The 27,322-nt window shown below is 55.8% G+C and overlaps 1 protein-coding gene across 3 annotated transcripts in view; it reads left to right on the top strand.

The window, feature by feature from the left end:
• The first annotated feature begins 1,761 nt into the window (after window positions 1-1,761).
• LOC123343388 (serine/threonine kinase 11 interacting protein) overlaps window positions 1,762-27,322 on the top strand; it is a 33,417-nt gene continuing 7,856 nt past the window's right edge. The window contains exons 1-17 of one of the 3 annotated variants that reach the window (XM_044978496.1): window positions 1,762-1,819; window positions 6,007-6,070; window positions 7,464-7,666; window positions 16,176-16,250; window positions 16,541-16,636; window positions 17,656-17,763; window positions 17,958-18,029; window positions 19,615-19,744; window positions 19,987-20,090; window positions 21,281-21,370; window positions 22,393-22,434; window positions 22,955-23,122; window positions 23,522-23,603; window positions 23,720-24,082; window positions 24,282-24,472; window positions 25,630-25,740; window positions 26,995-27,190. In XM_044978496.1, the coding sequence (XP_044834431.1) occupies window positions 6,007-6,070; window positions 7,464-7,666; window positions 16,176-16,250; window positions 16,541-16,636; window positions 17,656-17,763; window positions 17,958-18,029; window positions 19,615-19,744; window positions 19,987-20,090; window positions 21,281-21,370; window positions 22,393-22,434; window positions 22,955-23,122; window positions 23,522-23,603; window positions 23,720-24,082; window positions 24,282-24,472; window positions 25,630-25,740; window positions 26,995-27,190 (2,095 nt within the window). In that variant the 5' untranslated portion in view covers window positions 1,762-1,819. Of the gene's footprint in view, window positions 1,820-5,608; window positions 5,737-6,006; window positions 6,071-7,463; window positions 7,667-16,175; window positions 16,251-16,540; window positions 16,637-17,655; window positions 17,764-17,957; window positions 18,030-19,614; window positions 19,745-19,986; window positions 20,091-21,280; window positions 21,371-22,392; window positions 22,435-22,954; window positions 23,123-23,521; window positions 23,604-23,719; window positions 24,083-24,281; window positions 24,473-25,629; window positions 25,741-26,994; window positions 27,191-27,322 lie in introns of those variants that run through there. The other 2 variants (XM_044978497.1, XM_044978495.1) reach the window with 2 other exon arrangements.

A 27,322-nucleotide genomic window follows, 5' to 3' on the forward strand; every position in this document is an offset into this window, starting at 1 on the left:
GTTTAGTATCATCTGCAAACTGTCCCACCTCACTGTTTACCCCTTTCTCCAGATCATTTATGAATAGTATTGGTCCTAGGACTGACCCTTGGGGAACACCACTAGTTACCACTCTCCATTCTGAGAATTTACCATTAATTCCTACCCTTTGTTCCCTGTCTTTTAACCAGTTCTCAATCCATGAAAGGACCTTCCCTTTTATCCCATGACAGCTTAATTTACGTGACAGCCTTTGGTGAGGGACCTTGTCAAAGGCTTTCTGGAAATCTAAGTATACTATGTCCACTGGATCCCCCTTGTCCACATGTTTGTTGACCCCTTAAAAGAACTCTAATAGATTAATAAGGCATGATTTCCCTTTACAGAAACCATGTTGACTTTTGCCCAGCAAGTTATGTTCTTCTAGGTGTCTGACAATTTTATTTTTGCCCGGTACTGATGTTAGACTTACTGGTCTGTAATTGCCGGGATCACCTCTAAAGCCCTTTTTAAATTTTGGAGTTACCTTAGCTATCTTCCAGTCATTGGGTACAGAAACTGATTTAAAGAACAGGTTACAAACCATAGTTAATAGTTCTGCAATTTCACATTTGAGTTCTTTCAGAACTCTTGGGTGAATGCCATCTGGTCCCAGTGACTTGTTACTGTTAAGTTTATCAATTAATTCCAAAACCTCCTCTAGTGACACTTCAATCTGTGACAATTCCTCAGATTGGTCACCTACAAAGGACGGCTCAGGTTTGGGAATCTCCCTAACATCCTCAGGTGTGAATACTGAAGCAAAGCATTAATTTAGTTTCTCCGCAGACTTTATCATCTTTTAAGTGCTCCTTTTGTATCTCAATGGTCCAGGGGCCCTACTGGTTGTTTAGCAGGCTTCCTGCTTCTGATGCACTTAAAAACATTTTGTTATTACCTTTTGAGTTTTTGACTAGCTGTTCTTCAAACTCCTCTTTGACTTTTCTTATTACATTTTTACACTTAATTTGGCAGTGTTTATGCTCCTTTCTATTTACCTCACTGGGATTTGACTGCCACTTTTTAAAAGATGCCTTTTTATCTCTCATTGCTTCTTTGACATGGTTGTTAAAGAGCGCTTGCTCTTTTTTAGTTCTTTTACTGTGTTTTTTAATTTGGGGTATACATTTATGTTGGGCCTCTATTATGATGTCTTTGAGAAGTGTCCATGCAGCCTGCAGGGACTTCACTCTAGTCCAGGGGTAGGCAACCTATGGCACAGGGGCTGAAGGCTGCACGCGAGGTGATTTTCAGTGGCACTCACACTGCCCGGGTCCTGGCCACCGGTCCAGGGGACTCTGCATTTTAATTTAATTTTAAATGAAGCTTCTTAAATATTTTAAAAACCTTATTTACTTTACACACAACAATAGTTTAGTTATATATTATAAACTTATAGAAAGAGACCTTCTAAAAACGTTAACATGTATTACTGGTAGGTGGAACCTTAAATTAGAGTGAATGAATGAAAACTCGGCACACCAAAGGTTGCCGACCCCTGCTCTAGTCACTGTACCTTTTAATTTCTGTTTAACTAACCTCCTCATTTTTGCATAGTTCCCCTCTCTGAAATTAAATGCCTGCCAGTAATGGGTGATTTGGGGTTGTTACCCCAGGGCTGATTCCCAAGGAACCCCCTGCCCTGCCTACCCCTGAGCGAGGCCCCACCCCTGGCACGCCGGAGCGCACCTGCACGGGCTGATATAAGGGTCGGAGGGAGCTGCCCCCACCCCCACCCCCTCTGCCAGGGTCGCTCCCATCACGTGCCCCGGCTCAGCCCCGCCATCCGGCACCACCCCAGGTAGGTTGCGGCCGAGGAGCCGGCTCCTCCGCGGGCTGCCTCGCCCCTCCGGATCCGTGGGGCACAGAGCAACCCCCGGCCGGTGGCCCCAGACAGCCCGGCCCCCGCACCGCACGGGCCATGCGGGCTGGTCAGCGCGGGACCATCCGCCGACTCCGGATCGCTGCGCGGAACTGGCATCCAGCGGCGGGCGACTCCGGAGTCACCCCTGGGCTCCGGTACAGGCGAGCAGCGTGTGAACCCCGCGGCTCATGCCGGGATCGCGGAGCTGCAGCCCGGCTTCTCCGCCACTTACCTGCCGGGTGGCGAGGGGCAAGCGCGCTGGTGGCGAGCCTAGCCCGAGCCTGGGGGGTGGAGGGGGGGCGCTGCCGGCGGAGGGAGCCGCTCGGGTGTCCCCGCCCCGAGGGGCTGGGGCGCGGCTCGCACCGGGCTAGACCCTCCGTAGCATGGCTGGAGAGCTGCGCTCCCGCCGGTTCCTCTGCGGCCGCAGGGCCCGGCTCGCTGGGCACGTCCCCCGGAGCTCCCCGAGCCCTGCCGGGCGGGACAGCCCGTCTGCCCAGGGCTCTGCCACGGGCAGCGCCGGTGTGAGGCTCCCCGGAGCGCGGGGGCTCCCTGGGGGGCGGGGTGTCTCTAGAGTGAAGGGTCAGAGCGCTGGGGGGGGTGCGGGGGGCCGGGGTGTCTCTAGAGTGAAGGGTCAGAGCGCTGGGGGGGGCCGGGGTGTCTCTAGAGTGAAGGGTCAGAGCGCTGGGGGGGGGGCGGGGTGTCTCTATAGTGAAGGGTCAGAGCGCTGGGAGGGTGGGTGCGGGGGGGCGGGGTGTCTCTAGAGTGAAGGCTCAGAGCGCTGGGGGGGGGGGCCGGGGTGCCTCTAGATGGAAGGGTCAGAGCGCTGGGGGGGGGCGGGGTGTCTCTAGAGTGTAGGGTCAGAGCGCTGGGACGGTGGGTGCGGGGGGGCGGGGTGTCTCTAGAGTGAAGGGTCAGAGCGCTGGGGGGGTTGTGCGGGGGGGCGGGGTGTCTCTAGAGTGAAGGGTCAGAGCGCTGGGGGGGGCGTGCGGGGGGCCGGGGTGTCTCTAGAGTGAAGGGTCAGAGCGCTGGGAGGGGTATGCGGGGGGCCGGGGTGTCTCTAGAGTGAAGGGTCAGAGCGCTGGGGGGGGGCGGGGTGTCTCTAGAGTGAAGGGTCAGAGCGCTGGGGGGGTGCGGGGTGTCTCTAGAGTGAAGGGTCAGAGCGCTGGGGGGGGGGTGCGGGGGGCCGGGGTGTCTCTAGAGTGAAGGGTCAGAGCGCTGGGGGGGGTGCGGGGGGGCGGGGTGTCTCTAGAGTGAAGGGTCAGAGCGCTGGGGGAGGGGTGTTCGGGGGGTGCGGGGTGTCTCTAGAGTGAAGGGTCAGAGCGCTGGGGGGGTGGTTGCGGGTGCGTGGTGTCTCTAGAGTGAAGGGTCAGAGCGCTGGGGGGGTGCGGGGGTGCGGGGTGTCCCTAGAGTGAAGGGTCAGAGCGCTGGGGCTGTGTGTGCGGGGGGCGGGGTGTCTCTAGAGTAAAGGCTCAGAGCGCTGGGGGGGGCGGGGTGTCTCTAGAGTGAAGGGTCAGAGCGCTGGGGGGGTGGGTGCGGGGGGGCGGGGTGTCTCTAGAGTGAAGGCTCAGAGCGCTGGGGGGGGGTGTCTCTAGAGTGAAGGCTCAGAGCGCTGGGGGGGCGGGGTGTCTCTAGAGTGAAGGCTCAGAGCGCTGGGGGGTGGGTGCGGGGGGGGCGGGGTGTCTCTAGAGTGAAGGCTCAGAGCGCTGGGGGGATGTGCGGGGGGGCGGGGTGTCTCTAGAGTGAAGGCTCAGAGCGCTGTGGGGGTGGGGACCCCGGGCCGGGCGGGGTGTCTCTAGAGTGAAGGGTCAGAGCGCTGGGGGGGTGGGTGCGGGGGGGCGGGGTGTCTCTAGAGTGAAGGGTCAGAGCGCTGGGGGGGATGTGCGGGGGGGCGGGGTGTCTCTAGAGTGAAGGCTCAGAGCGCTGGGGGGGGGGTGCGGGGTGTCTCTAGAGTGAAGGGTCAGAGCGCTGGGGGGGTGCGGGGGGGCGGGGTGTCTCTAGAGTGAAGGGTCAGAGCGCTGGGGGGGGCGTGCGGGGGGCCGGGGTGTCTCTAGAGTGAAGGGTCAGAGCGCTGGCGGGGGATGTGCGGGGGGGCGGGGTGTCTCTAGAGTGAAGGGTCAGAGCGCTGGGGGAGGGTGTTCGGGGGGGCGGGGTGTTTCTAGAGTGAAGGGTCAGAGCGCTGGGGGGGATGTGCGGGGGGGCGGGGTGTCTCGAGTGAAGGGTCAGAGCGCTGGGGGTGTGTGCGGGGGGGCGGGGTGTCTCTAGAGTGAAGGGTCAGAGCTGGGGGGGGTGTGGGGGGGGGGCGGGGTGTCTCTAGAGTGAAGGGTCAGAGCGCTGAGGGGGCGTGCGGGGGGGCGGGGTGTCTCTAGAGTGAAGGGTCAGAGCGCTGGGGGGCATGTGCGGGGGGGGCGGGGGGTCTCTAGAGTGAAGGCTCAGAGCGCTGGGGGGGGGGTCCCGGGGCCGGGCGGGGGGTCTCTAGAGAAGTTCGGGGAAGTCTGTAGAGCGGGAGGACGGAGTGGAGCCGAGGGGCTCCAGGGGCGGAGGGTGGGGTGGTGGTGGGGTCTGTAGGGGGGAGGGGAAAGATGGGTGTGTTTGTGGGGCGGAAGAAGATGGTGGGGCGGGAGGATGGGTGTGGAGGGGGAGGGGTGGTAGGGGAGCTGGGGGTCCCGGGGCGGGGGGTGAGGATGGAGGGGGTGGGGATGGAGGGGTTCGGGGGGGTCTGTAGGGGGGAGGGGAGCGGAAGGATGGGGGTGGGGTGGTAGAAGGGTTCGGGGGGGGGTTGTAAACGGGGTGTGTGAGATGATGGAGGGGGAGGGGAGCTGGGAGTCCGGGGGCGGAGTGTGGGGATGGAGGGGTTCGGGGGGGTCTGTAGGGGGGAGGGGGAGGGTGGGTGTGTTTGTGGGGGGAGGGGTGAAGATGGTGGGGCGGGAGGACGAGTGTGGAGGGAGAGGGGTTCGGGGGGGGTCTGTGGAGGGGGAGGGGGAGGGTGGGTGTGTTTGTGGGGGGAGGGGTGTGGAGGGAGAGGGGTTCGGGGGGGGTCTGTGGAGGGGGAGGGTGTGTGTGTTTATGGGGGGAGGGGTGTGGAGGGAGAGGGGTTCGGGGGGGGGTCTGGGGAGAGGGAGGGGGTGTGGTTGTGGGGGGAGGGGAGCGGGGTGAAGCTGGTGGGCCGGGAGGACGGGTGTGGAGGGAGAGGGGTTCGGGGGGGGGGTGTGTGGAGGGGGCGGGGGGAGAGGGGTAGTGTGTTTGTGGGGGGAGGGGTGTGGAGGGAGAGGGGTTCGGGGGGGGTCTGTGGAGGGGGAGGGGGAGGGTGGGTGTGTTTGTAGGGGGAGGGGTGAAGATGGTGGGGCGGGAGGACGGGTGTGGAGGGAGAGGGGTTCGGGGGGGGGGTCTGTGGAGGGGGCGGGGGGAGGGGGTGGGTGTGTGTGGGGGAGGGGTGTGGAGGGAGAGGGGTTCGGGGGGGGTCTGTGGAGGGGGAGGGGGAGGGTGGGTGTGTTTGTAGGGGGAGGGGTGAAGATGGTGGGGCGGGAGGACGGGTGTGGAGGGAGAGGGGTTCGGGGGGGGGTCTGTGGAGGGGGAGGGGGGGTGTGTTTGTGGGGGGAGGGGTGTGGAGGGAGAGGGGTTCGGGGGGGGTCTGTGGGGGGGAGGGTGGGTGTGTTTGCAGGGGGCGGAGGGAGTGACCCCAGCGCTACGTTTTGCTCTTGCCTGGCGGTGACTCTCTGAGGCGGACTCTATGGTAGCGCAGTAATGAAGGGCGCCCGGGGGAGCCGCTCTGCCCGTGGTTTTTGGACTCTATGGTAACGCGGAAGTGAGGGGCGCCCGGGGGAGCCGCTCTGCCCGTGAGACTCTCAGACTCTATGGTAACACGGAAGTGTGTGAGGTCCAGCCGGGGGGCGCGGGGCAGCCCCGGGGTCTCAGTCCGGGGGCGGGAGCTCGATCCCGGCCCCCTCCTGCCGGAGCCCCGCGGGTGCTGCCCGGGGAGGGCCGGTCTCGGCCGCTCGCGGCCGCGGGGAGGGAGGTCACGCGGGGCCCGTCGCCCCCCAGGCCTGTCCCGCCCGGGGCCGCGCAACGGGCTTCTCGGCGCGGCGGGGGCGCGGGCTGTGACTGGCGCTTCTCCCCGCCCCTTACAGATGGCGCCTGCGGCCCCCGGGGAGAGGCTGGTCCAGGGCTTAGCGCGGCTTCTCCAGGACTCCGGTGAGGCGCCGCCGGATCCCGGGCTCGGCCCGTGGGATCCCCCGAGGGGGGGCGGGGGCTGGGGGGATGCTGGCGGGCGGGGGCAGTGCGGGCTGGGGGGATGCTGGCGGGCTGGGGCAGTGGGGGCTGAGGGATGCTGGCGGGCTGGGGCAGTGCGGGCTGGGGGGATGCTGGGGGCGGGGGCTGGGGCGGTGCGGGCTGGGGGGATGCTGGCGGGCGGGGGCAGTGCGGGCGGGGGGGATGCGGGATGGGGCAGTGGGGCCTGGGGGGATGCTGGCGGGGGCTGGGGCAGTGGGGGCTGAGGGATGCTGGGGGTGGGGGCAGTGGGGGCTGGGGGGATGCTGGCGGGCGGTTGCAGTGCAGGCTGGGGGGATGCTGGCGGGCGGGGGCTGGGGCAGTGCGGGCTGGGGGGATGCGGGCGGGGGCTGGGGCAGTGGGGGCTGGGGGGATGCGGGCGGGGGCTGGGGCAGTGGGGGCTGGGGGGATGCTGGCGGGCGGGGGCAGTGCGGGCTGGGGGGATGCTGGTGGGCGGGGGCTGGGGCAGTGCGGGCTGGGGGGGATGCTGGCGGGCGGGGGCTGGGGCAGTGGGGGCTGGGGGGATGCTGGCAGGCAGGGGCAGTGGGGGCTGAGGGATGCTGGGGGTGGGGGCAGTGCGGGCTGGGGGGATGCTGGCGGGCCGGGGCAGTGCGGGCTGGGAGGATGCTGGGGGGCGGGGGCAGTGCGGGCTGGGGGGATGCGGGCGGGGGCTGGGGCAGTGCGGGCTGGGGGGATGCTGGCGGGCGGGGGCTGGGGCAGTGGGGGCTGGGGGGATGCTGGCGGGCGGGGGCAGTGCAGGCTGGGGGGATGCTGGCGGGCGGGGGCTGGGGCAGTGCGGGCTGGGGGGATGCTGGTGGGCGGGGGCTGGGGCAGTGGGGGCTGGGGGGATGCTGGCAGGCAGGGGCAGTGGGGGCTGAGGGATGCTGGGGGTGGGGGCAGTGTGGGCTGGGGGGATGCTGGCGGGCCGGGGCAGTGTGGGCTGGGGGGATGCTGGTGGGCGGGGGCGGGGGCAGTGCGGGCTGGGGGGATGCTGGCGGGCGGGGGCAGTGCGGGCTGGGGGGATGCTGGGGGGCGGGGGCTGGGGCAGTGGGGGCTGAGGGATGCTGGGGGTGGGGGCAGTGTGGGCTGGGGGGATGCTGGCGGGCCGGGGCAGTGCGGGCTGGGAGGATGCTGGCGGGCTGGGGCAGTGATTTAATGCGGTCATGTCAGGCAAATGGATTGGTGCTAGGTACGGCTCATGACTATGGGAGAAAGGTCCCCTTCCTGGCCTGCAGTCACACTACTGGAAGTGGTGAAGTGAATTATGGATGGAACTGCAGATACATTGGGTTTGTTAATGGTCTGATCTCTTTCACAGGAGACTTGGTTCTAGATGGTACTAGCACCCTCACCTTGCTCACCTCCACTCTGCAGCACCTGACGCAGGTCTTTGAGCAGCATCTGGTGTCTCGGAACCAGAACCATGGTTTCATTGCCCTTCCGTCACATCCATCTGACACATCTGCCATTCTCCAGGCCCAGTTCTTGTTTGACATCTTGCAGAAGACTCTCTCCCTGAAGGTCTGTAATGAAAAGGTGCCCTGTGATTTTTGTGGGGAAGAAGGGAGAATGATTATGGTAAGCTTAGCAGTTCTGCCAGGGTAGGTTGGACTGCTGGAGCAGATTTCTCTGTATCCCCATCCCAGGATGGGTTCATTTGAGAAGTATATGGTTATCCCTCTATTGCAGGGGTTGGCAACCTTTCAGAAGTGGTGTGCGAGTCTTCATTTATTCACTCTAATTTAAGGTTTTGCGTGCCAGTAATACATTTTAACATTTTTAGAAGGTCTCTTTCCATAAGTCTATAATGTATAACTAAACTATTGTATGTAAAGTAAATAAGGTTTTTAAAATGTTTAAGTTTCATTTAAAATTAAATTAAAATGCAGAGCCCCCTGGACTGATGGCCAGGACCCGGGCAGTGTGAGTGCCACTGAAAATCAGCTTGCGTGCCACCTTCGGCACACATGCAATAGAGCAGGGGTAGGCAACCTATGGCATGTGTATCAAAGTACTTGCTTCTGTGCCCCCAATGCTGTCAATTCCTCAGGTAGAATGTGGAACCATAGTGTTCTTGTAATTACATGTATTTATTTGGTATCGCAGCTTTCCCAACAAACGGTCTCCAAAAGGTTTTGCAGAGTTAAAAACAGGACAACAGAGAGGAATATCAAAGCAGACCCTGGTTGGGTTGGCATTGTAGTGAATAAACTGAAGGGTAAATCATAAAATGTGTGTGAATGTTAATAGTATCTGGTGGAGACTGGGGCATGGATGAGCTAGCTGTCTGGCTCAAGCTTTGTAAGTCTGAGGGTGTAGGTGGTGGTGGTAGGCTTGAGAAAGTTAGAAGAGATAACATCTGTTGTCTTAGCAAGGGTGCATGGCTACTACTTGTTGGGTTCCAATGATTTGGCTAGACCAATAGCTATTCGCGTGATTGTAGTGGGAAGGGGAATTGCTAGAAATGCTCTGGGATGTACACTTTGTAATTGGATTGTAAAAAGACCAATAACTGAGATGAAGGCAAAGGTGAGCGTTTTCAGAAGACCTTTGAACAGGTAGAGATGACAAGAGTTAGAGGAGAAGGCTTTTGCCCCAAGCGTAAGAAGTGTGCTAGGTAGTGGGAGAGGAGTGGAGATGGTGTGAGCTGAAACCAGACCCAAGAGCTTATTGAAGATGTCCATTACTAATTGTAAGTGAAAACAACCTGGGAGTTCCAGGATGGGAATGACGTGACTTTGTCTACACTTAATGCTGGCAAAGCTGTCTCAGTCATGGGTGTGAAAACACCTCTGATTATGCCCAGAAAACTCTTGGGGTAGACACAGCTGTACTGACAGAGCATTTCAGTCAGCACAGCTAATGTTTATGGTTCCTACGCTGCCAGATGTTCTTGGGGTAGATGGAACATAAAAACGGCCACACTGGGTCAGACCAAAGGTCCATCTAGCCCAGTCAGTATCTCCTGACAGTGGCCAATGCCAGGTGCCCCGGAGGGAATGAACAGAACAGGGAATCCTCAAGTGATCCATCCCCTGTCGCCTGTTCCCAGCTTCTGGCAAACTGAGACTAAAGACACCTCAGAGCTTGATTTTGCATGTAAGACTATGTACACTACTAACTTTGGTCAACATGAGTTGTCGGCGTACAGCTGCCAAAGTCAATCTATTGCTTGTGTGTGTGCATGCATGGCTGCTTGCATTGGTGTGGTGTGTACTCACCAGAAGCTCTCGTGTCGATGCAAAGTGCGGTGAGACACAGGTAAGTATCCTAGTGTTTGATGTGCCACCATATAGCACAATGCCTTTTGGGGGAAAATGCTTGCATTGTGTTGTGGACTAGAAATATGTCTCTCAGGGAATCTCAAGGAGTTAGGGGTCAAGTTCCCCACCATGCAACTTTCTCCATCCCATAATGCCAGCCAATAATTTTCATGCCCTTTTTTTAATTTTACAAACCCACATGGGACTTCTTGGTGCCTGCCATCTCCATCAGAAGCCTGGATCTCTCAGTTCTGCACTGTTCTCATGAACATTGCAGATACCAGAGGATCGTTCATCCTGTGTTTGCTGTTGCACACTGGCAGGAAGAACGGCAAAGGATGTCACAATTTCTTCAAGGACAGATTGTTATGGGGTACAGCAAAAAACAATTCAGGGTTCTGGTGGCATTCACAGAACAGCTGCAGATGGTGGAGTGCTGCTTCTGGGCCCAAGAAATGAGCACTGACTGGTGGCATCACATCATAATGCAGGTTTGGGAGGGTGAGCAGTGGCTGCAGAACTTTTGGGTGTGAAAGGCCACATTCCTGGATCTGTATGCTGAGCTCACCCCAGCTCTCCAGCGCAGACGCACCAGACTGAGCTGCAGTGACAGAGGAGAAGAGTGGTGACCAGTCTGGAAGCTTGCCGCGCCGGTCAGTGGGAAATCATTTTGGAGTTGGAAAAGCCACAGTGGGGGCTGTTGTCATGCAAGTCTATAGGGCTGTTAATCATCTCCTGCTGTGGATGGATCTGCAGCAGAAAATGGCACATCTTGTTGTAGCCCCAGAGTATATTAAAAACTGCCAACAGGGTGGAAGTGGAGCAGCTGAGTTTGAAGAGGCAAACACCAGGGCCATTATAATAGCTTATTGTGGAGCTGAGTGGGTGAAGGAGGCTTTGAAAGAGCACTTCTAATGGTCAACCACAGTAGTGCTGTGTGCCTGGTGCTGCCCTGGCCCTGAAGGTTTATGGCCTCCTAGAATTGTGTAGTGCTTGGTGTAAATGTACAAGTATTACACTATTTTACTGAACCTTTGCACTATGTAGGGCTTGCTGTGCATCTACACATGACTGGGTGTCTTGAACCTATGAGTTCTGTGGTGCTGTGTGCTTACAAATAATGGATGCCTTGCGTCTGTGTTCTGCAGTCTGTACTGTGAACTAATAAAAATGAGTTTATTTTCCAAAAAAAGAAACTTGTCACTCAAACAGGGCAAAATGTGCAAACAAGACAATGCAAATATTGAACATAAATTAACAGAACGGAACTTTAAAACTGGAAAAGCAGCAAACCCTTCTGTCCATTTTGGTGCAAAAATATCATCCGTTTTGGCTAAACACACTGACCTGTGAGAACCACAGCTGATATGTGAAGCTCTGATTTTCTTTCCTGTCGATCGGTGCACAGTGGTAGGCATAGGGATGTGCTCATGATGCCACTTGGTGTGTTGGGTGCAGAGAGTGTAGGAGGCAGCTACCATGGAGTTCTCGACACCCTTTGCAGTCCTTTGTTTGTGACTGTAGGACATGTAGGTCAACCAGCGTCTGTAGCATTTGTTTGTTGCCCAAGAAGCCCCTTTGTGTCCTTGTGCATCTTCCTCTCCTTTTCTTGCTATGATACCTGCATCTGTCCCCTCTGTCCTCCTGCATGCTGTGTGTTGGCTTGCCAGGCCCTTTGTTTGCGGTCCAATGCAATGCTGACTTGCAGATTCTCACTGAACGTATTCTCCCTAGTACTCTTCTTTCTCATCCTCATCAAGGTCAGGTGTTCTGCAGGGAGGGAGTGCCCATCAGGGCTGCAATAGCAGCAGCTACAGGTAAACCAGATGGATCATTGGATGTACAGTCAGAACAGAAAAGGAAAGATAAGCTTCAAAACTCCATTCCCTTATTAACATATTTAACAAGACATGCTTATTGACACGTCAGGTCTGGGGTACCATGGCATAGTCCCAGCCTTGTGAGTATGGCTGGGTGAGGGTGAAGACCAGGGGGAAGGAGGGAGGCATTAAGCTTTTTGGTTGTATGAAAGAATAATATTTCTGTCACTACTGCCATGGGTACAGGTATATAGGGCAATGGCACTGAGTATTGGTCCTGTTTTCAACAGACGGGGGGTGATATTAGCCTGTATCTCACTGCTGAGGGTAACAACGGCATAGCTCAGATGCTGGTGGTGTCCTGAAGCCATTTTGGCTTGTTTGCTGCAGTGGTCTCTGCTAAAGGCCAGGCAGAGTGGCATGGAAAAGTATCCTGTGGAGGAAGAAATAAGACTGTCATCCCTAGACTGCTTTGGGAGAGGATCGCGGTGTATCTCAATGAGTGTCATTGGAGACTTCTGGAGGATACAAGGGATATCTCTATGTACATTTGCTCCCTATGTCATTCCTGTCTAACCCGACAGGAATGAAAAGCGGATGCCAACTGTGCCTCTATCTGTACCACTGCCACTTCTCTGAATAACACAATGACAAGTCATTACCTGGAGCTTAACTTGGGGATGCAGGGCACAGTCTTTACGTTTAAAACATGGTGAGGGAAAATGCATGCGCACACCACACTTCCTTCCGCTCCATTGGGCTCCTCCGGGCTTGCCAGATGGGACTAGCTGGTTTCCAAGGAAGTCTTAAGTCCAGGCTTGCTGTGTGGCTTGACACCTTCCTCCTCACCCTCTCTCCCCTCCCCCCAGCACGTCTCCTCACTGTTCATGGCTGGGGTCTCTGTTTCCTCTGCAGGGTGCTCTTGGGATCTCTGCCCAGTGTGGCATGCAGCATGATGTAAAAGTGGCAGGCCTGCAACTCGGCTCCAGATCGACTGTTGACCTCCCTGGCCTTGTGGTCAGGGGCGCCGGGCCAGGGGGCTATAGCCTCATCACTTTCTACCATCTGTAAGGTGGCGGGGGGCATGGTTCTGGCACTGGTGGTTCCTTCCACTTTTGGGGAGCTTCTGCTGCTCCTGCTTGTGGGATGCCTACTGCTATTCCTTTGCTTTCACACGGCATGGCGGCTGATCCCTATCACGCCCCTTTGTCTGCATCCCCCCTGTGCCGTCTCTCCATAGCTGTCCATGTTACTGTGGTTGGTCTGTAGCTGTGCTTGCACAGCCGCTTCTCCCCACGGGCCTAGGAGACCCAATACCTCCTGTCTGCTCCAGGACCATGATATGTTGTGTGCAGCAGCTCAGCAAGGGAGAGCTGCAAGGTGTGCATCAAGCAGAGCAAACAGGAAAAGCATTTAAAAATGTGGGGTATTCTAAGGGGGCAGGGGCTTCTGGTCACTGACATCAGCCAGGGGAGTTCACATTTGTGACCTGAGCAGTCACTGCTGCCAGGAATGGTGTATTGTGGGACAGCTGCTGGAGAACTGTTAGTGTAGACATAGGTCACACACTATCTGCACTCGTATGGCATCGGCTTCATTAGGTTGGACATGGTCCATGCTGTTTGGGGAGGTGGCTTTACTGCATCACCCTAACAGGGCGCTGATGTCAGCTGGAGACTCATCTGAATGTAGATGCACACGCATAGGTTGACATAAATCACCTTGCATCAAGCTAACTTTGTGTGGACCAGGCCTAAGGGCAGTGTGCTGAGAGTCAGACCTGAGATGCTTGGCTCACTACTAATGCTTTCAGCAAAAGAAGGGTTAAAATGTGTCCAGTATTTGAATGTGAATTAACTTTGAATTGTCTGGGCTCGAGCTGGGCATTGTTAAAAGACAAGATCAGGATGTCCAGGCTCCCTGGGAAATAGACCCATCAGAGTACAAAAGTTCTATGGTGTGTGCTTGTCTTAACATAGTTAATAAGCTAGGTTTGTAACAAGCGCTGAAAGGAAGGAAGCGGCTACTGTTACTGTGCAGTAAGTGACTGTTTGGAGAAACGGTCTGAGACTCAGCTGTACACCATGTAAATAAAGGGGGAGGCTATTATATGATCAGGAGACAGATCAAAGGCCAGCCTGAAACAAGCTCTTCTCAAATGTTAATGTGAGTCTGGCCCCCCCCCCCCCCCCCCCCCCCCCGCTCAGATACTCTGCTGTGCAAACCCCTCCCTGTGATTAACCACCCTTCCAGCTGCTCTCTTGACAGCAGTGCTGGGGCCTGGAGCTCCAGCCGTGGTGAGTGTCTCTTGAATGAAAACCGGTTTGGCTAACAAGTGCTCGAGAGAAGCAGAGATCTGCAGTTGTGCCCTTGTTCCGTGTGCAGCGTCGCAGAACTCACAATGCTGTCTAACCTTGGATTAGACGGTGCAGTGCCATGGCTGTATAAATGGAGTGCGACCTCTGGATTTTCTGGCTCCTGCTCTTAGTCTCATCCTGTGTTTAATTAACATTCTTCAATAAAACTAAATCATACTGTCGGGAGACCGTGACTGGGTGCAGCCATAAACTATAGTGGGTGGAGGATGGAAGCAAAAGGAAGCCCCCTTTCGGTAAGGGCTGCTGGAGCTTGTGAGGCCTGTCTACAACACCAGTCTAAAGCCTGGGGAGACCCAGTCTGTTTTATAGACCCTCCGCTTGTGATCTGGTCAGACCATCGCTGCATTGGGGAAATACAGAACACTCGCTTTTCCAGCAGACTTGATGTTACCACTGGCGAGAGCTGCAGCGGAGCTGTGGCTCTGTCGCTAGGGTGTCTCTACACTACGGTGACACAGTTACAGCACTGCAGCTGTATTGCTATAGCACAGTGCTTCCTGCGTTGGTATAAGGAGGTTTTGGCTGATTGTAGATAATCCCCCCTCTGTGTCTACCTAGCTGTATATACGGGGGTGGGGAGATGGGTTGGGTCAACTTAACTTAATAGGCAGCAGGTTTAAAACAAATACAAGGAATTTCTTCTTCATGCAGCACACAGTCAACTTGTGGAACTCCTTACCTGAGGAGGTTGTGAAGGGTAGGACTATAACAGCATTTAAAAGAGAACTGGATAAATTCATGGAGGTTAAGTCCATTAATGGCGATTAGCCAGGATGGGTAAAGAATGGTGTCCCTAGCCTCTGTTTGTCACAGGACGGAGATGGATGGCAGGAGAGAAATCACTTGATCATTGCCTGTTAGGTTCACTCCCTCTGGGGCACCTGGCATTGGCCACTGTCAGTAGACAGGATACTGGGCTAGATGGACCTTTGGTCTGACCCGATATGGCCGTTCTTATGTTCTTAACTACATTGCACAAAGTACCACATTTTTCACAGCCCGAGCAAAGTAGCTGGGTACACCTAAGTTTTAGGTGTAGACCAGGCCTAAGTCAAACCCACTGACAGGAAGGGCTTATCGGAATGGTGGGGGGAAAATGAGTCCAACTCCAGAGCTTTGTCTATACCAGAGCTCCCACTCATGCTAATGCTGGTACAGCTGCACACTTTCCTATGCAAGGTCTGAGGTCTCTAATAACCTTTTTAGTGATGTGCCATGTGTGAGCCATGCTGCATTGGGGAGCAAATGGTCTGGACCATTTGTTCATGCTGCTGCCAAAAGTAGCACCTCCACTAGCTGAGTGCTGGTTTCCTGCCCTGTCTCATCTTTGATACCAGGGGGCTGCCATCACTGCGTTAGGCTTGGGCCAGCAGGGGGCACTGCTCAGGTGTAGATTAATGAACATACTAACCATGTGCTGGTTTTATTGTGTTACATTCTGTGAGATAGGAAACTGAAGGGCTGCTAGGATGATCCGAGGAATAGAAAACCTGTCTTACGAAAGGAGACTCAAAGAGCTCGGCTTGTTTAGCCTCACCAAAAGCAGGTTGAGGAGGGATATGATTGCTCTTTATAAATATATCAGAGGGAGGGAGAGGAATTATTTAAGCTTAGTACCAATGTGGACACAAGAACAAATGGATATAAACTGGCCATCAGGAAGTTTAGACTTGAAATTTAGATGAAGGTTTCTCTCCATTAGAGGAGTGAAGTTCTGGAACAGCCTTCCAAGGGGAGTAGTGGGGGCAAAAGACCTATCTGGCTTTAAGACTAAGCTTGATAAGTTTATGGAGGGGATGGTATGATGGGAGAGCCTAATTTTGGCAATTAATTTGGCAATTGATCTTTGATTATCAGCAGGGTAAGTATGCCCAGTGGGTCTGTGATGGGATGTTAGATGGGATGGGATCTGAGTTACTGCAGATAATTCTTTCCTGGGTGCTGGCTGGTGAGTCTTGCCCATATGCTCAGGGCTTAACTGATTGCCATATTTGGGGTCGGGAAGGAATTTTCTTCCAGGGCCTCTGCCAATCTGCCCTGGAGGTTTTTCGCCTTCCTCTGCAGCATGGGGCACAGGTCGCTTGCTGGAGGATTCTCTGCAGCTTGAGGTCTTCAAACCACAATTTGAGGACTTCAGTAACTCAGACATAGGTTAGGGGTTTGTTACAGGAGTGGGTGGGTGAGATTCTGTGGCCTGCATTGTGCAGGAGGTCAGACTAGATGACATAATGGTCCCTTTTGACCTTAGTCTGAGACTTTGGAGCAGCACCCTATGGAGCACGCCTTGGGAACCATACAGGGGAGCCATTGCCTTTGTCACTATCCTAGGACTGCTTTTAGTTAGTCCTGTCCCTGCTTTATCATCAATGAAACTCGACTTTTTTTGTTTGGGGCGGACACTGCATTAGGGCAAGGAGTCAGTGTTCTTTTGGAGGGAAGGGTGCTGCCTGCTGAATCTGACAGCAGAGGACAGCCTGGGGCTCTGGCAGCTCTGAGAAGGTGTGCGAGGTTGCCATGTAACCCCCCACCCCCGAGGCATTCAGTGACTGTCCATTCCATCCCTCTGCAGCTCGTCCACGTCCCCAGCTGTAACCTGCAATCCTCTGTGAAGATCTTCCCCTTCAAGTCTCTCCGGCGCCTGGAGGTCAGTACTGCTGGGAGGACTAGCTGAGCCTTCATCCCCAGTCATGTGGCTTTGGGGGCGAGTCACTGGGGTGCCCCAGCTTTTCAGAGATTGGGTGAAATGCCATCCTTGCTAGAGGAGCGGGGTCTGACCCCCTACTGCACTGGAGTGGGGCTGGGAATGCTGCTGGCTCTCTCCTGTAGAGTTGGGAGAAGGGTGGCTCCCCTGACACTGGGCTGGGGACAGGGAGGTGGCTGCTCTGGTGCTGTGACACTCCTACATGCATTCTCCCCTTTCTCTCACCACCACAGCTGAAGTCTGTCCCTCTGCACTGCCTGCGGGGGCTGCGGTTCGTCTATTCCCAGCTGGAGGCCTTAACTTGCAGCAAATGCGTCAGCACGCTGGAGGTGAGTGCTGGCTCTGAGCCTGGCCAGGAACCGATCCCTGAGAACAAGAACTGGTTTGCTTGGTCTTCCAGCCCTGGGGGGGCGTCTCCATCAACCACTGGCTGAGACTCACCCTCTGGTGCAGACTCTAACTAGTCAGGAGTGGTCAGGTCCGTGCTGTCTGTCACACAGGCTCTAACTTCCAGCTCTGGAGGTCCCCAGCTGCTGGCTGTTCAGGTGGCATTGCCTGGCCTGGATACTGTCCTCACCCATGCCTAGCTAGAGCATATCTCCTTTGGAACCTTTCAGCACATCCCAGCCTGTGACCCTGAGCCCTGCCAGGTGCTGCATGAGCTGCAGCTGGTAGTGAGGCTGCCCATGGGGAGTGCCTTGCGCCAGTGCCCTGCGATCTGCAGGCTGTTTGGTGGGGATGGAGGCTCAGGTTTTAACCTGTAGAGGCTTGAGTGGTCTTGGCAACAATTCTATCCTCATGCAACGCTTACAGAAAAGGTGCTTATTAGCAGCCTACTGGCTTGAGCTGGGTTTGCCAGCAGGGAGTTCTCTGAGGGTCCTCAGCTCAGGAACTCACTCCTTTTGGCCTCTCCAGGGCGTTCGGTAGCTGCTCTGTTCCCTGTCTGCCCTGGCAGAGAGCTGGCTGGGGTTGGTGGTAGAAGGCCACTGGGGGAGGGTTTTGCTGAAGTTGTAACAATTTGTAAATGGCTTGATTAATCTTCGTGCCTCTGGTCCAGGAATAACTGATGAGAGCGTGCGAATAACTGCAGGCCCTCAGACATACCAGGCCACAGCATGTCCCCTTCCTTCTAAATCTAGCCATGGGGCTCTCCCCACTCCCCATGGGTAGCAGCATGGGCCGTTCTGTGGGGTGGGGCGGGGCGGGCTGACTGAAGAATAGCAGGGGCATGGCCTGTAGATGCAGTATGACAGCCCAGTACTGGGCCGGCTGCGCTCTGGTACCCAGCTACTATCCCTTTGCTTGTCAAGTGCTGGCTGCTAATCTCTTCTCACTCCCACCTTCCTAGGAGGTCATCTCGGCCTGCGGAGGGGATCTGAGCTCTGCCCTGCCCTGGCTGGAGTTGCAGACTGTTAACTTCAGCTACAACACCATCACTGTCCTGGACGGATCGCTGGTGAGGGGACCCTGTCGCGGTGGCGGGCAGAGGGGTTGGGTGTTGGCTGTGGTCATGGTGCTGCCAGGCTCCACGGGGAGGGTGTGGAGAGTCTGGGTGGCAGGGCCTGACCCTCCCATTCTGCCCTGGAGAGGTTTGTTTTGTCAAGGGCCTTGACGCTGATGCTCTAGCACCCCTTCTCCCCTCTCTTTCAGCAACTGCTGAATGCCCTGAAGGTCTTGGATTTGAGTCACAACAGAATCCGGGACTGTGAACACCACTTACAGGCGAGTATTGTAGGGCGAGTTCGGGGGGTTGGGCCTGTGTCCCATAAGTCTTCCCCGATCCTGCCTGGATCTCCACTGGTTCGCTTTGGTCTGCAGCCCCCACCCTAAAGCAGGCAGCTGCTGCATAGCTGTGGGTTGGGACTCAGCCCCTTCAGCCTACCAGGGCTGTCTGGTGTGTAGCCCGTCACTGCCCTGCTAGAGACAGGCCAGAGATTCCCTGAACCTTTTATCAGCCGGAGCCAGGCACATGTGGGAGTCCAGACTTGCCAGTGCAGCCCCTTGTGGCTGGCTCAGGGGAGGCCCTGCATAGCCTCTGCTTGTGTGAGTATTGCTCAGGAGCAGCCGCGCTCCAGTGCTGCGCAGACGTGCAGTTCTTCCTCTTGCACCAGCGTGGCTAGTGTGGGCAAGCTGCGCCCTTGCTGGAATGAATCGTGTCCAACGCTTACTTGGAATGATTAAGGCTGGAACCGAGTGTCACTCTGACATATGCCCCACTCAACCTGCCATTCCACCATGAGCCAGAAGCCAGCGTACTCCATCTACCTTCCCTAGAGTGGGGACCTCCCTGGGCATACCACATTCATCTCCCAAGGTCACGAGGTCTCAGCTGCTACCCCGACACCTGTGCAGGATGTGGGGCTCGCGGTCAGTGGTGTGACAGTCCTGAAGCTGCTGCCTTGGGTCCGACTGAGCCAGTGCTTTGTGATCCTCTGAGCTGCACTCTCTGGCCAAGCTGAACCTTTGTCTCTCAAATAACGAAGTGGGGAGGGCATGTCTCCATGTGATGTGAACTGTGAAATCTGACCGCTGAAGGAGAGATTTTCAAACGCAGTCAGTGCTGATGTGCTGCACTTCCCTGGGAGTGGACATTAAAACTCGACAGGTTCCAGTAGGCGCAGAGTGAGACCAGTGCTGAATGTGTCTGCAAATGCCCCCCTTGATGTGAACTTGAACAGCTTTACTGCAGAAACCTCTCGCTGCTCAGGGACCGTGGCTGGAGCTTGGACAGACACCCCTACACGTTCCCCCGCTGTGGTGCTTGTAGCCACAGCATCTTGGATAGCTGTGCAAGTAGAGAGGAAGGATTTCCCAGTGGTTAGGGTGTCCTGGGACTTGAGAGAGGGCTCAGTTCACTGCGCTGCCACAGACTTCCTCTGTGCCTCCTTTCTGTCTGTAGCATGGGAATATCCGTGCTCCACGCCTCACAGGGCGTGTGTGAGGAGAAATGCACTAGTGATCGTGAGGCGCTGGAAGTGCCTTAGAATTCAGTGACGCTGAATTTCTTGTCTTTCAGATTTGCTCTTTCAAGCTAAGCTGTCAGTCGGCTTTAAGATAGCTCTACCCTTAATGTAAAATTTTTGTTTGGATTCCGCTGTTCTTTAACTTCATGGATAACCAGCTCTGAGCATGCAGCTGTGAGCCAGGGCTCCTGGGGCCTAGTCCACATCTGGCACAGACAGTTGTAAAGCACTCGGAGAGCTTCTGAGCGCAGCCTCTGTGAATAGCTGCGGCAGGGCTCCACCGCCTGTGACTGGAGAGAAGTAACTGAGTGGCTCTGAGGGCTCTTCTCCTTTTCTCTGCACAGACCCTTACAGAGCTGGAGTACTTAAATCTGGCCTATAACTTCCTGCCAAAGGTGCCAAACCTGGGACTCTGCAGTCGAACCAAGCTGGTGACTCTGATCTTGCGCAGCAATGAACTTGACAGTATTAATGGTGAGTCCAGGAAGGATGATGGGTTGGAGAGTGTCGTAGGCACTTGGGTCCCAGAACTGGGAGTGGCCTGGGGCTATTCCTTCCCTCCCTTCCTTCCCCAGTCCGGGAGGGAGAGCTTGGGAGTCTGCACTACCTCAGATCTGTCAGGCACAGCAGCTAGTGTTGATCCTGTGGCGAGGGAGAAAGAGCTCCTTAGTGTTGGATTTCTGGGCTGGTTGATGGCTTCTCTTGTTTGTCTGCAGGGGTGGAGCAGCTGCTGAACCTGCAGCACCTGGATGTAGCCTATAACCTGCTGTTGGAACATGCCCAGTTAGCACCACTGTCCATGCTGCACAACATGAGAAAAGTGAGCACAGTGCCAAGCGGGGTGACAGGGAGACCCCTGGGTCTTGAGGTGCAGGGGAGATGGGGAGTCAGAGTTCAGTGCAGACTCTGATATCAGTGAGGAAAGTGTGTGTGTGGGGGGGGGAGGGGCTGGCATGGTTCTCTGGCAAGGGTCCCTGCAAGAAGGACACTGCAGTCTGTGTTCACTTTCTCAATGAATCCAGCAGGGATGTCTTCCAGAACTCCCAGCCCTGCAGCCTCACCCTATTTCCAGGTCAAGCTGGGATTTTTCCTTCTCCGTCATCCATTGCCTCACATAGGTTATGCAGGCCAAATCTTGCCCTTGGTGACCCCTGTGCACTCCCCTGTATTCCAGAGGGCTCGCATGTGTCACTAGCTAGATCTGAGACCGTTCTGATACACAAGTAGGAATAGACTGCAGCTGCCCTCTCCGCTGTGCAGTCTCTGGTGCCCTGGGGAGCATGAAATGCTCAAACTCTAGTCACTGATCTGTTGCACACAGGGCACAGCTGGAGGTTAAGAACTAGCTTTGCAGTCTCTTTGCAGAGTAGAAACCGAAGGGGGGTTCCAGAGGGGATGGAGCTCGGCTGTTCTCAGTGGTACCAGATGACAGAACAAGGAGTAACGGTCTCAGTTGCAATGGGGAAGGTCTAGGTTGGATATTGGTCGGGGGGGGGAGGGGGCGGCGGAACTATTTCACTAGGAGGGTGGTGAAGCACTGGAATAGGTTACCTAGGGAGGTGGTGGAATCTCCTTCCTTAGAGGTGTTTAAGGTCAGGCTTGACAAAGCCCTGGCTGGGATGATTTAGTTGGGGTTGGTCCTACTTTGAACAGGGGGTTGGACTAGATACCTCCTGAAGTCCCTTCCAACCCTAATCTTCTATGAACTACACATCAGGGCATTCCTATTGGAATGGCTCTTGTAGATTCAGGAAAACGACCTGGAGATCCTTTGAATTCAAATAGAGAATGAGATCAAATAGCAGGTCCAAAGGACCACAAGAGGTGGCAGTGCTAGGCTTAGCTCCTTCGTGATGGGCCACTTCATCGCCATCCCAGCTAGAGGAAGTGGCTCTGTCTGTTGCTAGCCCTTGCTGTGTAGGAGAGGACTGGTCGCAGGCAGGCTTGGTGGGAGTCTGGAATGCAAATGGATTGTGACACATACTGTGTTGGGCTCTCTCTCTCTCCCAGCTGTACTTGGAGGGAAACCCATTATGGTTTCACCAGAACCACCGATCTGCAACCATCGTACACTTGTCTCCCAGGGCAGCGTCCTTCAGTGTAAGTATTGGAGCCACATACTCCATATGCAGTCTGGAGAATAGCCATGCTCGGTCAGACCAATGGCCCATCTAGCCCAGTGTCCTGTCTTCCGACAGTGACTGGTGCTGGGTGCTTCAGAGGGAATGAACTGAACAGGGCAGTTTATCAAATGATCCATCCCCTGTCATTCAGTTCCAGCTTCTGGCAGTTGGGGGTTTGCGGATGCCAGGCACGGGGTTTAGTGCCTGACCATCTGGACTGAAGCCATTGCTACATACATTCTGCCCTGGGGCTGTGGGATCAGTCTGTCTGGCAGTTCTGGGGCTGGGCAGAAGAAGAGAATTGCAGACACTAAAAGTGATTAGATGGTACCATAAAAATCTCTCATTGGGGACAGGGGAGATTTTAGACCTGCACCAGAGTACAGGAACTATCCCTGCTTCTCTCATATCTCAGAAATAACTTTCTTGGGAGCAGCCCTTTTTGCTATCTCACCTACTGGAAACCATGACTTAGATTAAGCTACATCTAGTGACGGAGCTCATCGAAGAGACGGTTAAGGGATGACTTGCTCAGTCTAGAAGTACCTTTGATAACGGACTCTTCGGTGTAGCAAACCAAGGTATAACACAGCCCGGGGGCTGGAAGCTGAAGCTCGACATTCAGACTAGGTGCCAGCTTTTGCAGTGAGGGGAGTTGGGGCAGTTCACCAGGGTTGTGGTAGCAGGATGTTTTTCTGGAAAATCGGCTCTAGTTCTACCAGGAGCTATTTGGGAAGATCCAAGGACTGTTACATGGTCAGACTAGAGGATCCCAATGGTCCTTTCTGGGCCTTAATCTGAGTCTTGTTCACAGGACACTGTACGGTGAGACTGCACTAGGAATGCAGAAGGAAATCTGGTTCCTGGCAGGCTGGCATCTGGCTGTGTAACAGTTGTGTCCTAGGACTGAGTGGGTACAGGCCCCAACTGATATAGCGGGCCAATAGAAGGCTGCACTGAGCTCCAGCTGACCGTAGTTGGGTTTCTTTGTCATTACAGCTCCTCTTGGATGGAGAGCTGCTGACTACCTCGGACCTGATGGCGAGTACAGGGTGATAAACTGCTGCTTGCTCTGGGGTGGGGATGCCGCTTATCCTGGAGTTTTTCCATCAGCTGCTCTGCCTCCTGAAGCAGCTCGTCTCTGCTCTGTTCTTACTGTAACTGGCCATTCTTAGGGACCATCCACTGTGCTCCAGACATGAGCAGCAGGGCGATAGGTGTGGTGCAGTGATAGCCTGCTCCAGACCAAACTCCTAGAGACCTCCATCTCCCCCAGCAAGGTGCCATGTTACACACAGCACCTCTGGGATGCCAGTTAACCAGTCAGATCTCTGCCTATGTCCATAGGAATTACAGGTATTGGGTTAAACTGAGGATGGAGGGAAAGCTGCCCCAGTCAGACAGCTAGGGACCTGCCACCTGCTCTGGGGGAACCAGACAATCTCTTTAGGGAAGTCCCTGGCCCCTCCATGCTTTGGCTTGATTTGCCCCTCACTCCCACACCCTCCTTGGTCTCCCCTCCATGCTCAGCTATTATCACTCTCTCTTTGGTTGGCTTCAGCACCTTCCAAAATCTGGGCAGGTCATTGCCCAGTCAATCCGCTCTTCGACCTCGGAGAAGACCCTGCTGGATCGCAGTGCCCTGGACAGCTCCTGCGGCGCAGACCTCAGTGACAGCCAGTCCCCAGGGGAGAGTGGGGCTGCCAGGCTCCCGCAGAGAAAATCCAAGGTCTTCTATTGCTGCTTTCGCTCCATAGCTGGGGCTTTGGATGAAGGGCCTGATCCAGAGCTGACTGTGACTGTGTCACTCAGTACCCAGAGTTACTGGCTCCTTTGTCATGTGAAATACAGTGGGGCCCCATCTGATCCATTCCTCTGCTGGCAGCGTGGGGATCCTGGCCTCGCTGTATAAAGGGGGTTAGCTACCATGATCTCTGAGAGAGAGGCTTGGCTTAAAAAGTTGACCCTGACCTACTGGAACAAATGCTGTGGGGGAGTTGTGCCATGTGATGGGGAAGGGGTGCTCTGGCCTCCTCAGGCTCTCTGGGAACTGAGGGATCCTTCACGGTCTCTGTCTCGTCACCTGGATGGTTCTGCCACTCAGCCCTGCTCCTTCTGTCCCTTCCAGGGAAATGTTAGGGTGCGTCGGCCAAGCATCTCCGAGCCCAGTGATACGGAGCATGAGTACCAGGCACTGCCCTCCTCAGCTGGTGAGACTCTCCCCTTGTCCATAACACAGTAACTGCCCCGCCCATGGGGGGGGGGTCTGGCTTGAGGGCTCTGTGGGCGGTGATTTCCCCAGGCCTCCAGGATGTTTTCTGTTCAGGGATGATCCTGCGGCACCAGAAGGAGATGGAGCGCATGGACGCCTTCCGAGATCACTTTGGTGCTGACTGGCTCCAGTACAAGAGACAACTGGAGGAGCACAACCAGGAGGGGCCTGTCATCTCCCTTAGCTGTCCTGCAGAGGAGGTCCCAGGCAGCCTGCCTGGCACCGACACGCTGAGCGAGAGCACCACCCAGGAGCAAGAGATGCCCTCTGGGTTGCTGAGGGACACCTTTCTCCCCTTGGACAGCATGAGGGAGGAGGAGAAAGAGCCGCAGCTGGAGGAGTCCTTGGGAGAAAGCCGGAAAGGAGAGATGGATGCGGATGAGCTCGTGGCCCAGGATGAAGAGGAGAAGCCAGAAGGTAAATAGGTTCTGCCTGAGGGAAGCTTTTCAGTCCATCTGCATGTAGCCCTCTTCCTGCTCGGGTCACACCCTGCTATGAGACTGCACCTGGCGCTCCCTCCATCCTCTCTCTGGCTCCAGGGGAGCTGCTGCTCCCCTCAAGGCACTGAGAGTGGAGTGCTGTGTGTGTACTAACATCTCGACATCTGACTTGGCAGTGGACCTTTGCCAGCCTGTGTTAGTGAGCCAGATAGAAGGTGACGGTGACCCAGAGCCAGACTGGATCTTTCTGCGCGTCACAGCCCAACATGTGATTGAGGTGGAGCTGAAGGCAGCCAGAGTCCTCCATAAACTGGAACTGAGAAGCCTGCAGAAAGTGGAGACCTCTGAAATGACCTGGAAAAGGATGGTGAGTTGGGGCTCTGTGTGAGGTGCTTGCCTGTTAATCTTCATATGGGCCAACATCTCAGACACAGACTTGAGGGGTGGAAAAGCCTTGGTTGGAAGAGAAGAGGTCATCGGTCCAGCATGCAAACCCTAAAGCCGGCCTCTCCCTCCCACATGTGCCTGGACCTCCCTAGCTCCATGTTGCTGAAGGACGCACAGGGCAATGCTGCAGAGGTCAGCAGTAGAGTTCGGTTAGAGACCGGGCAGGATGTGTTCCTATGCGTTGGGAGTAGAACCAATCACTCTCCTGGGTGAGGGTTCCGGAAATAGAGTTGGTTAAAGCTCTTAACACATGGTTTGACTGAAGGATTGTAGTTGGGCTTTGTTCTCGACCGCACTATAACCCAGCATAGCGCTGGGATTCGCTTCCTGGCCTGGGCAGCAGCTGCCAGGTTCCTTTGAGATTGGTCCAGCAAATTTCCCTAATCGTCCAGTATAGTCCTGCTTCTCCATGGCTCTGTAAAACTGCTGGCAGCTCAGCAAACTGGTTAGCCCGTTTCCTTGCCCTCCTAGTGTGTAAACCCCTCTGTCCTGCTGACCACGGCCTCCCGTTGTAGCTTATGATCAAGTTAGACTCTAAAATAACTTATTTGTGTCGAGACCAGGTTGGGGAGGGAATCTCTCTTACTGGGCCAACTTCTGTTGGTGAGAGACAAGCTTTCAAGCTCCAAACAAGTTGGTCCACCTTGTCTCTAATATCCTGGGGACGACGCAGCTACCACATCACTGCGTTAACTGTCCAGACAGTCTCACTGGACTTTCCACATATGCTTAGAATTGGTGATGTTCTCATGTGCCTCTTGCATTTCTCCTCATCCCCACCTTAGCCCTTCTGGCAGCACTGAGTCATTTGGTCTTCCCTGGCCTCAATCTGGGTAGAGGTATTGCATGGCACAGCAGGTGTTCTTTGAACAGTGCCTCGATCTGGGCCTTGGAACATTTCAGGTGCTTTTAATGCTTATGGGCTCACTCTTCTGCCCGTTCCCTTTAAAGGATGCCCCCAAAAAGGGTCCTGCCCGGCGAGCTGTGCAGTACTCTGCTAAATCTCAGGAGCCCGTAGCCGCGGGCTGGCCTCTCCTGACTGGGATCTGGGCTTTTTGCTGTATTTCCTCCTTGCAGGACCTGGAGCGCGTGTTCCCTGTCCTCACACTCCACTTTGGCTACATCCGCAAGGACCGTCAGAAGCGCAGATACGTGGTGCTGGATGATCATCCGGAGCTCTGTGTGCAGGTGAGGGGCGGCGTGAGCTCAAGGTGCTGAGCTGCCACCTGGCACAGGCTGGTGGCTCCACCATCAACCTGGCCTTCTGTTCTGGGCCCAGGCCTGCTGGGTGTGGGGCTCTGTCCCCCTCTAGGGGCACCCAGCCCAGATAGAGACTGAGTCTGCTACAGCCATAGCTATGAGCCACGTGGCTTTTAGCTCATGTGTTTAGCTCCAGAGACCCCAGGTTCCATCCTGCCTGCCAGTGACTGGGGCCTGTCGGTGTTTAGCGTGAGTGCATACGTACGCTGACATCCCGAGGGTCTAGATGACACTTGGGGTCTGCAGCTTCTGCTGGGCGTGTCTGTCTAAAAGCTCTGGGAGGCTGCAGAGGGGAGCAGAGGACCCACTAAATGGCTTGCACAGAACCCGCAGGTGTGGGGAGTAACTACTACCCCTTGACCTGTGAGGCTGTGGAGGAAGCAGGGCTCCGGGCACAAGGGCCTTCTGGGGCTAGGAAATACACTTGTTTTGAGGAGGGTGTCGAATCGTAGCTAGCTAGTTAGAACCCAGGCCTTCGAAGCCCTGCTGGAGGACAGGAAGTGCATTGGCGCTGATCTCCCATCCACATCCTGAATTCTGGGTGTTTAACCAAGAGTGAACAGGCTGCTCTAGGCCGTGTCAGTGGATGGGAGCTCTGAAGAGCTGCCCTGTAAACGTGGGGAAATCCTGCTGCCTCAACTCCTAGGTGTGTCCAGGCAGAGGCTGGAAATGAGCTGCCCCCCCTGCCTGGTCTGTTTGCACAGACCCCAACCCTGGGTCATGCCGTCTCTGGAGAGAGCGTATGTGGGGCAGCCGGGTCAGGAGCCACAGGAGAGTTCTAGTGAAGCAGCAGCTGGGGTGGAGGCTTGGACAAGGAGCTAGGAGCAGGGCTGGGTTTCCTCCTCTAGCTGGAGGACCTGGTTGGACAGTACCTCTGGGTGTTCGGCATTTGGTTAGACTGAACTGTCAGTTTGCCTGTGAGGGGACCCATCATCCTGCAGCCACGCTGGTGTGGAACTGAGGCAGCTGTCTCTGCTCATGCACCCGTGGCGAGGGTGAGGTCTGACCTTGCTAGCTGGCTCTCCCCACCCCCCAGGCTCTGCCCGTGCTTGTGCTCGAATTCCGAGCTCAGGTTTGTGCTGTGCCAGGTGTGCCCAGCTCACATACATGCCCTGGTCTCACTCAGACACACAGCCCCCTGGCAGCCACTCTCTCCATCTCTCCCTATGCTGCTGCTTTCAGTGTGTGCTGAGGGTGCTGTCCCCTGCTCTGGAGGAGAATCGCAGACGTCCGGGAGTAGAGGAGGGGTCCATGAAGCTCCAGTGCCTGAAATGCAAGCAGGAGTTTGCCCAGCCCCTGGCACTGTGGCAGCAGAGTCCATATCCTGCACCGGCTGAAGGTAGCAAAGGCATGGAGACCTCAGCTCAGCCAAACCGAGGTATGGCGCTAGGCAGACTGAACGCACACAGAAAACAGCCCGGTCCAGGGCAGGTTGCCCAAGTGTTGGCAATGGTGCAGGCTGTATGAGAAGTGCAATCGGTTGGCCATGCCGAGTGGGCACTCGTGCTAA

This window comes from Mauremys mutica, chromosome 10, assembly GCF_020497125.1.
Source record: "Mauremys mutica isolate MM-2020 ecotype Southern chromosome 10, ASM2049712v1, whole genome shotgun sequence".
Classification (NCBI taxonomy): domain Eukaryota; kingdom Metazoa; phylum Chordata; order Testudines; family Geoemydidae; genus Mauremys; species Mauremys mutica.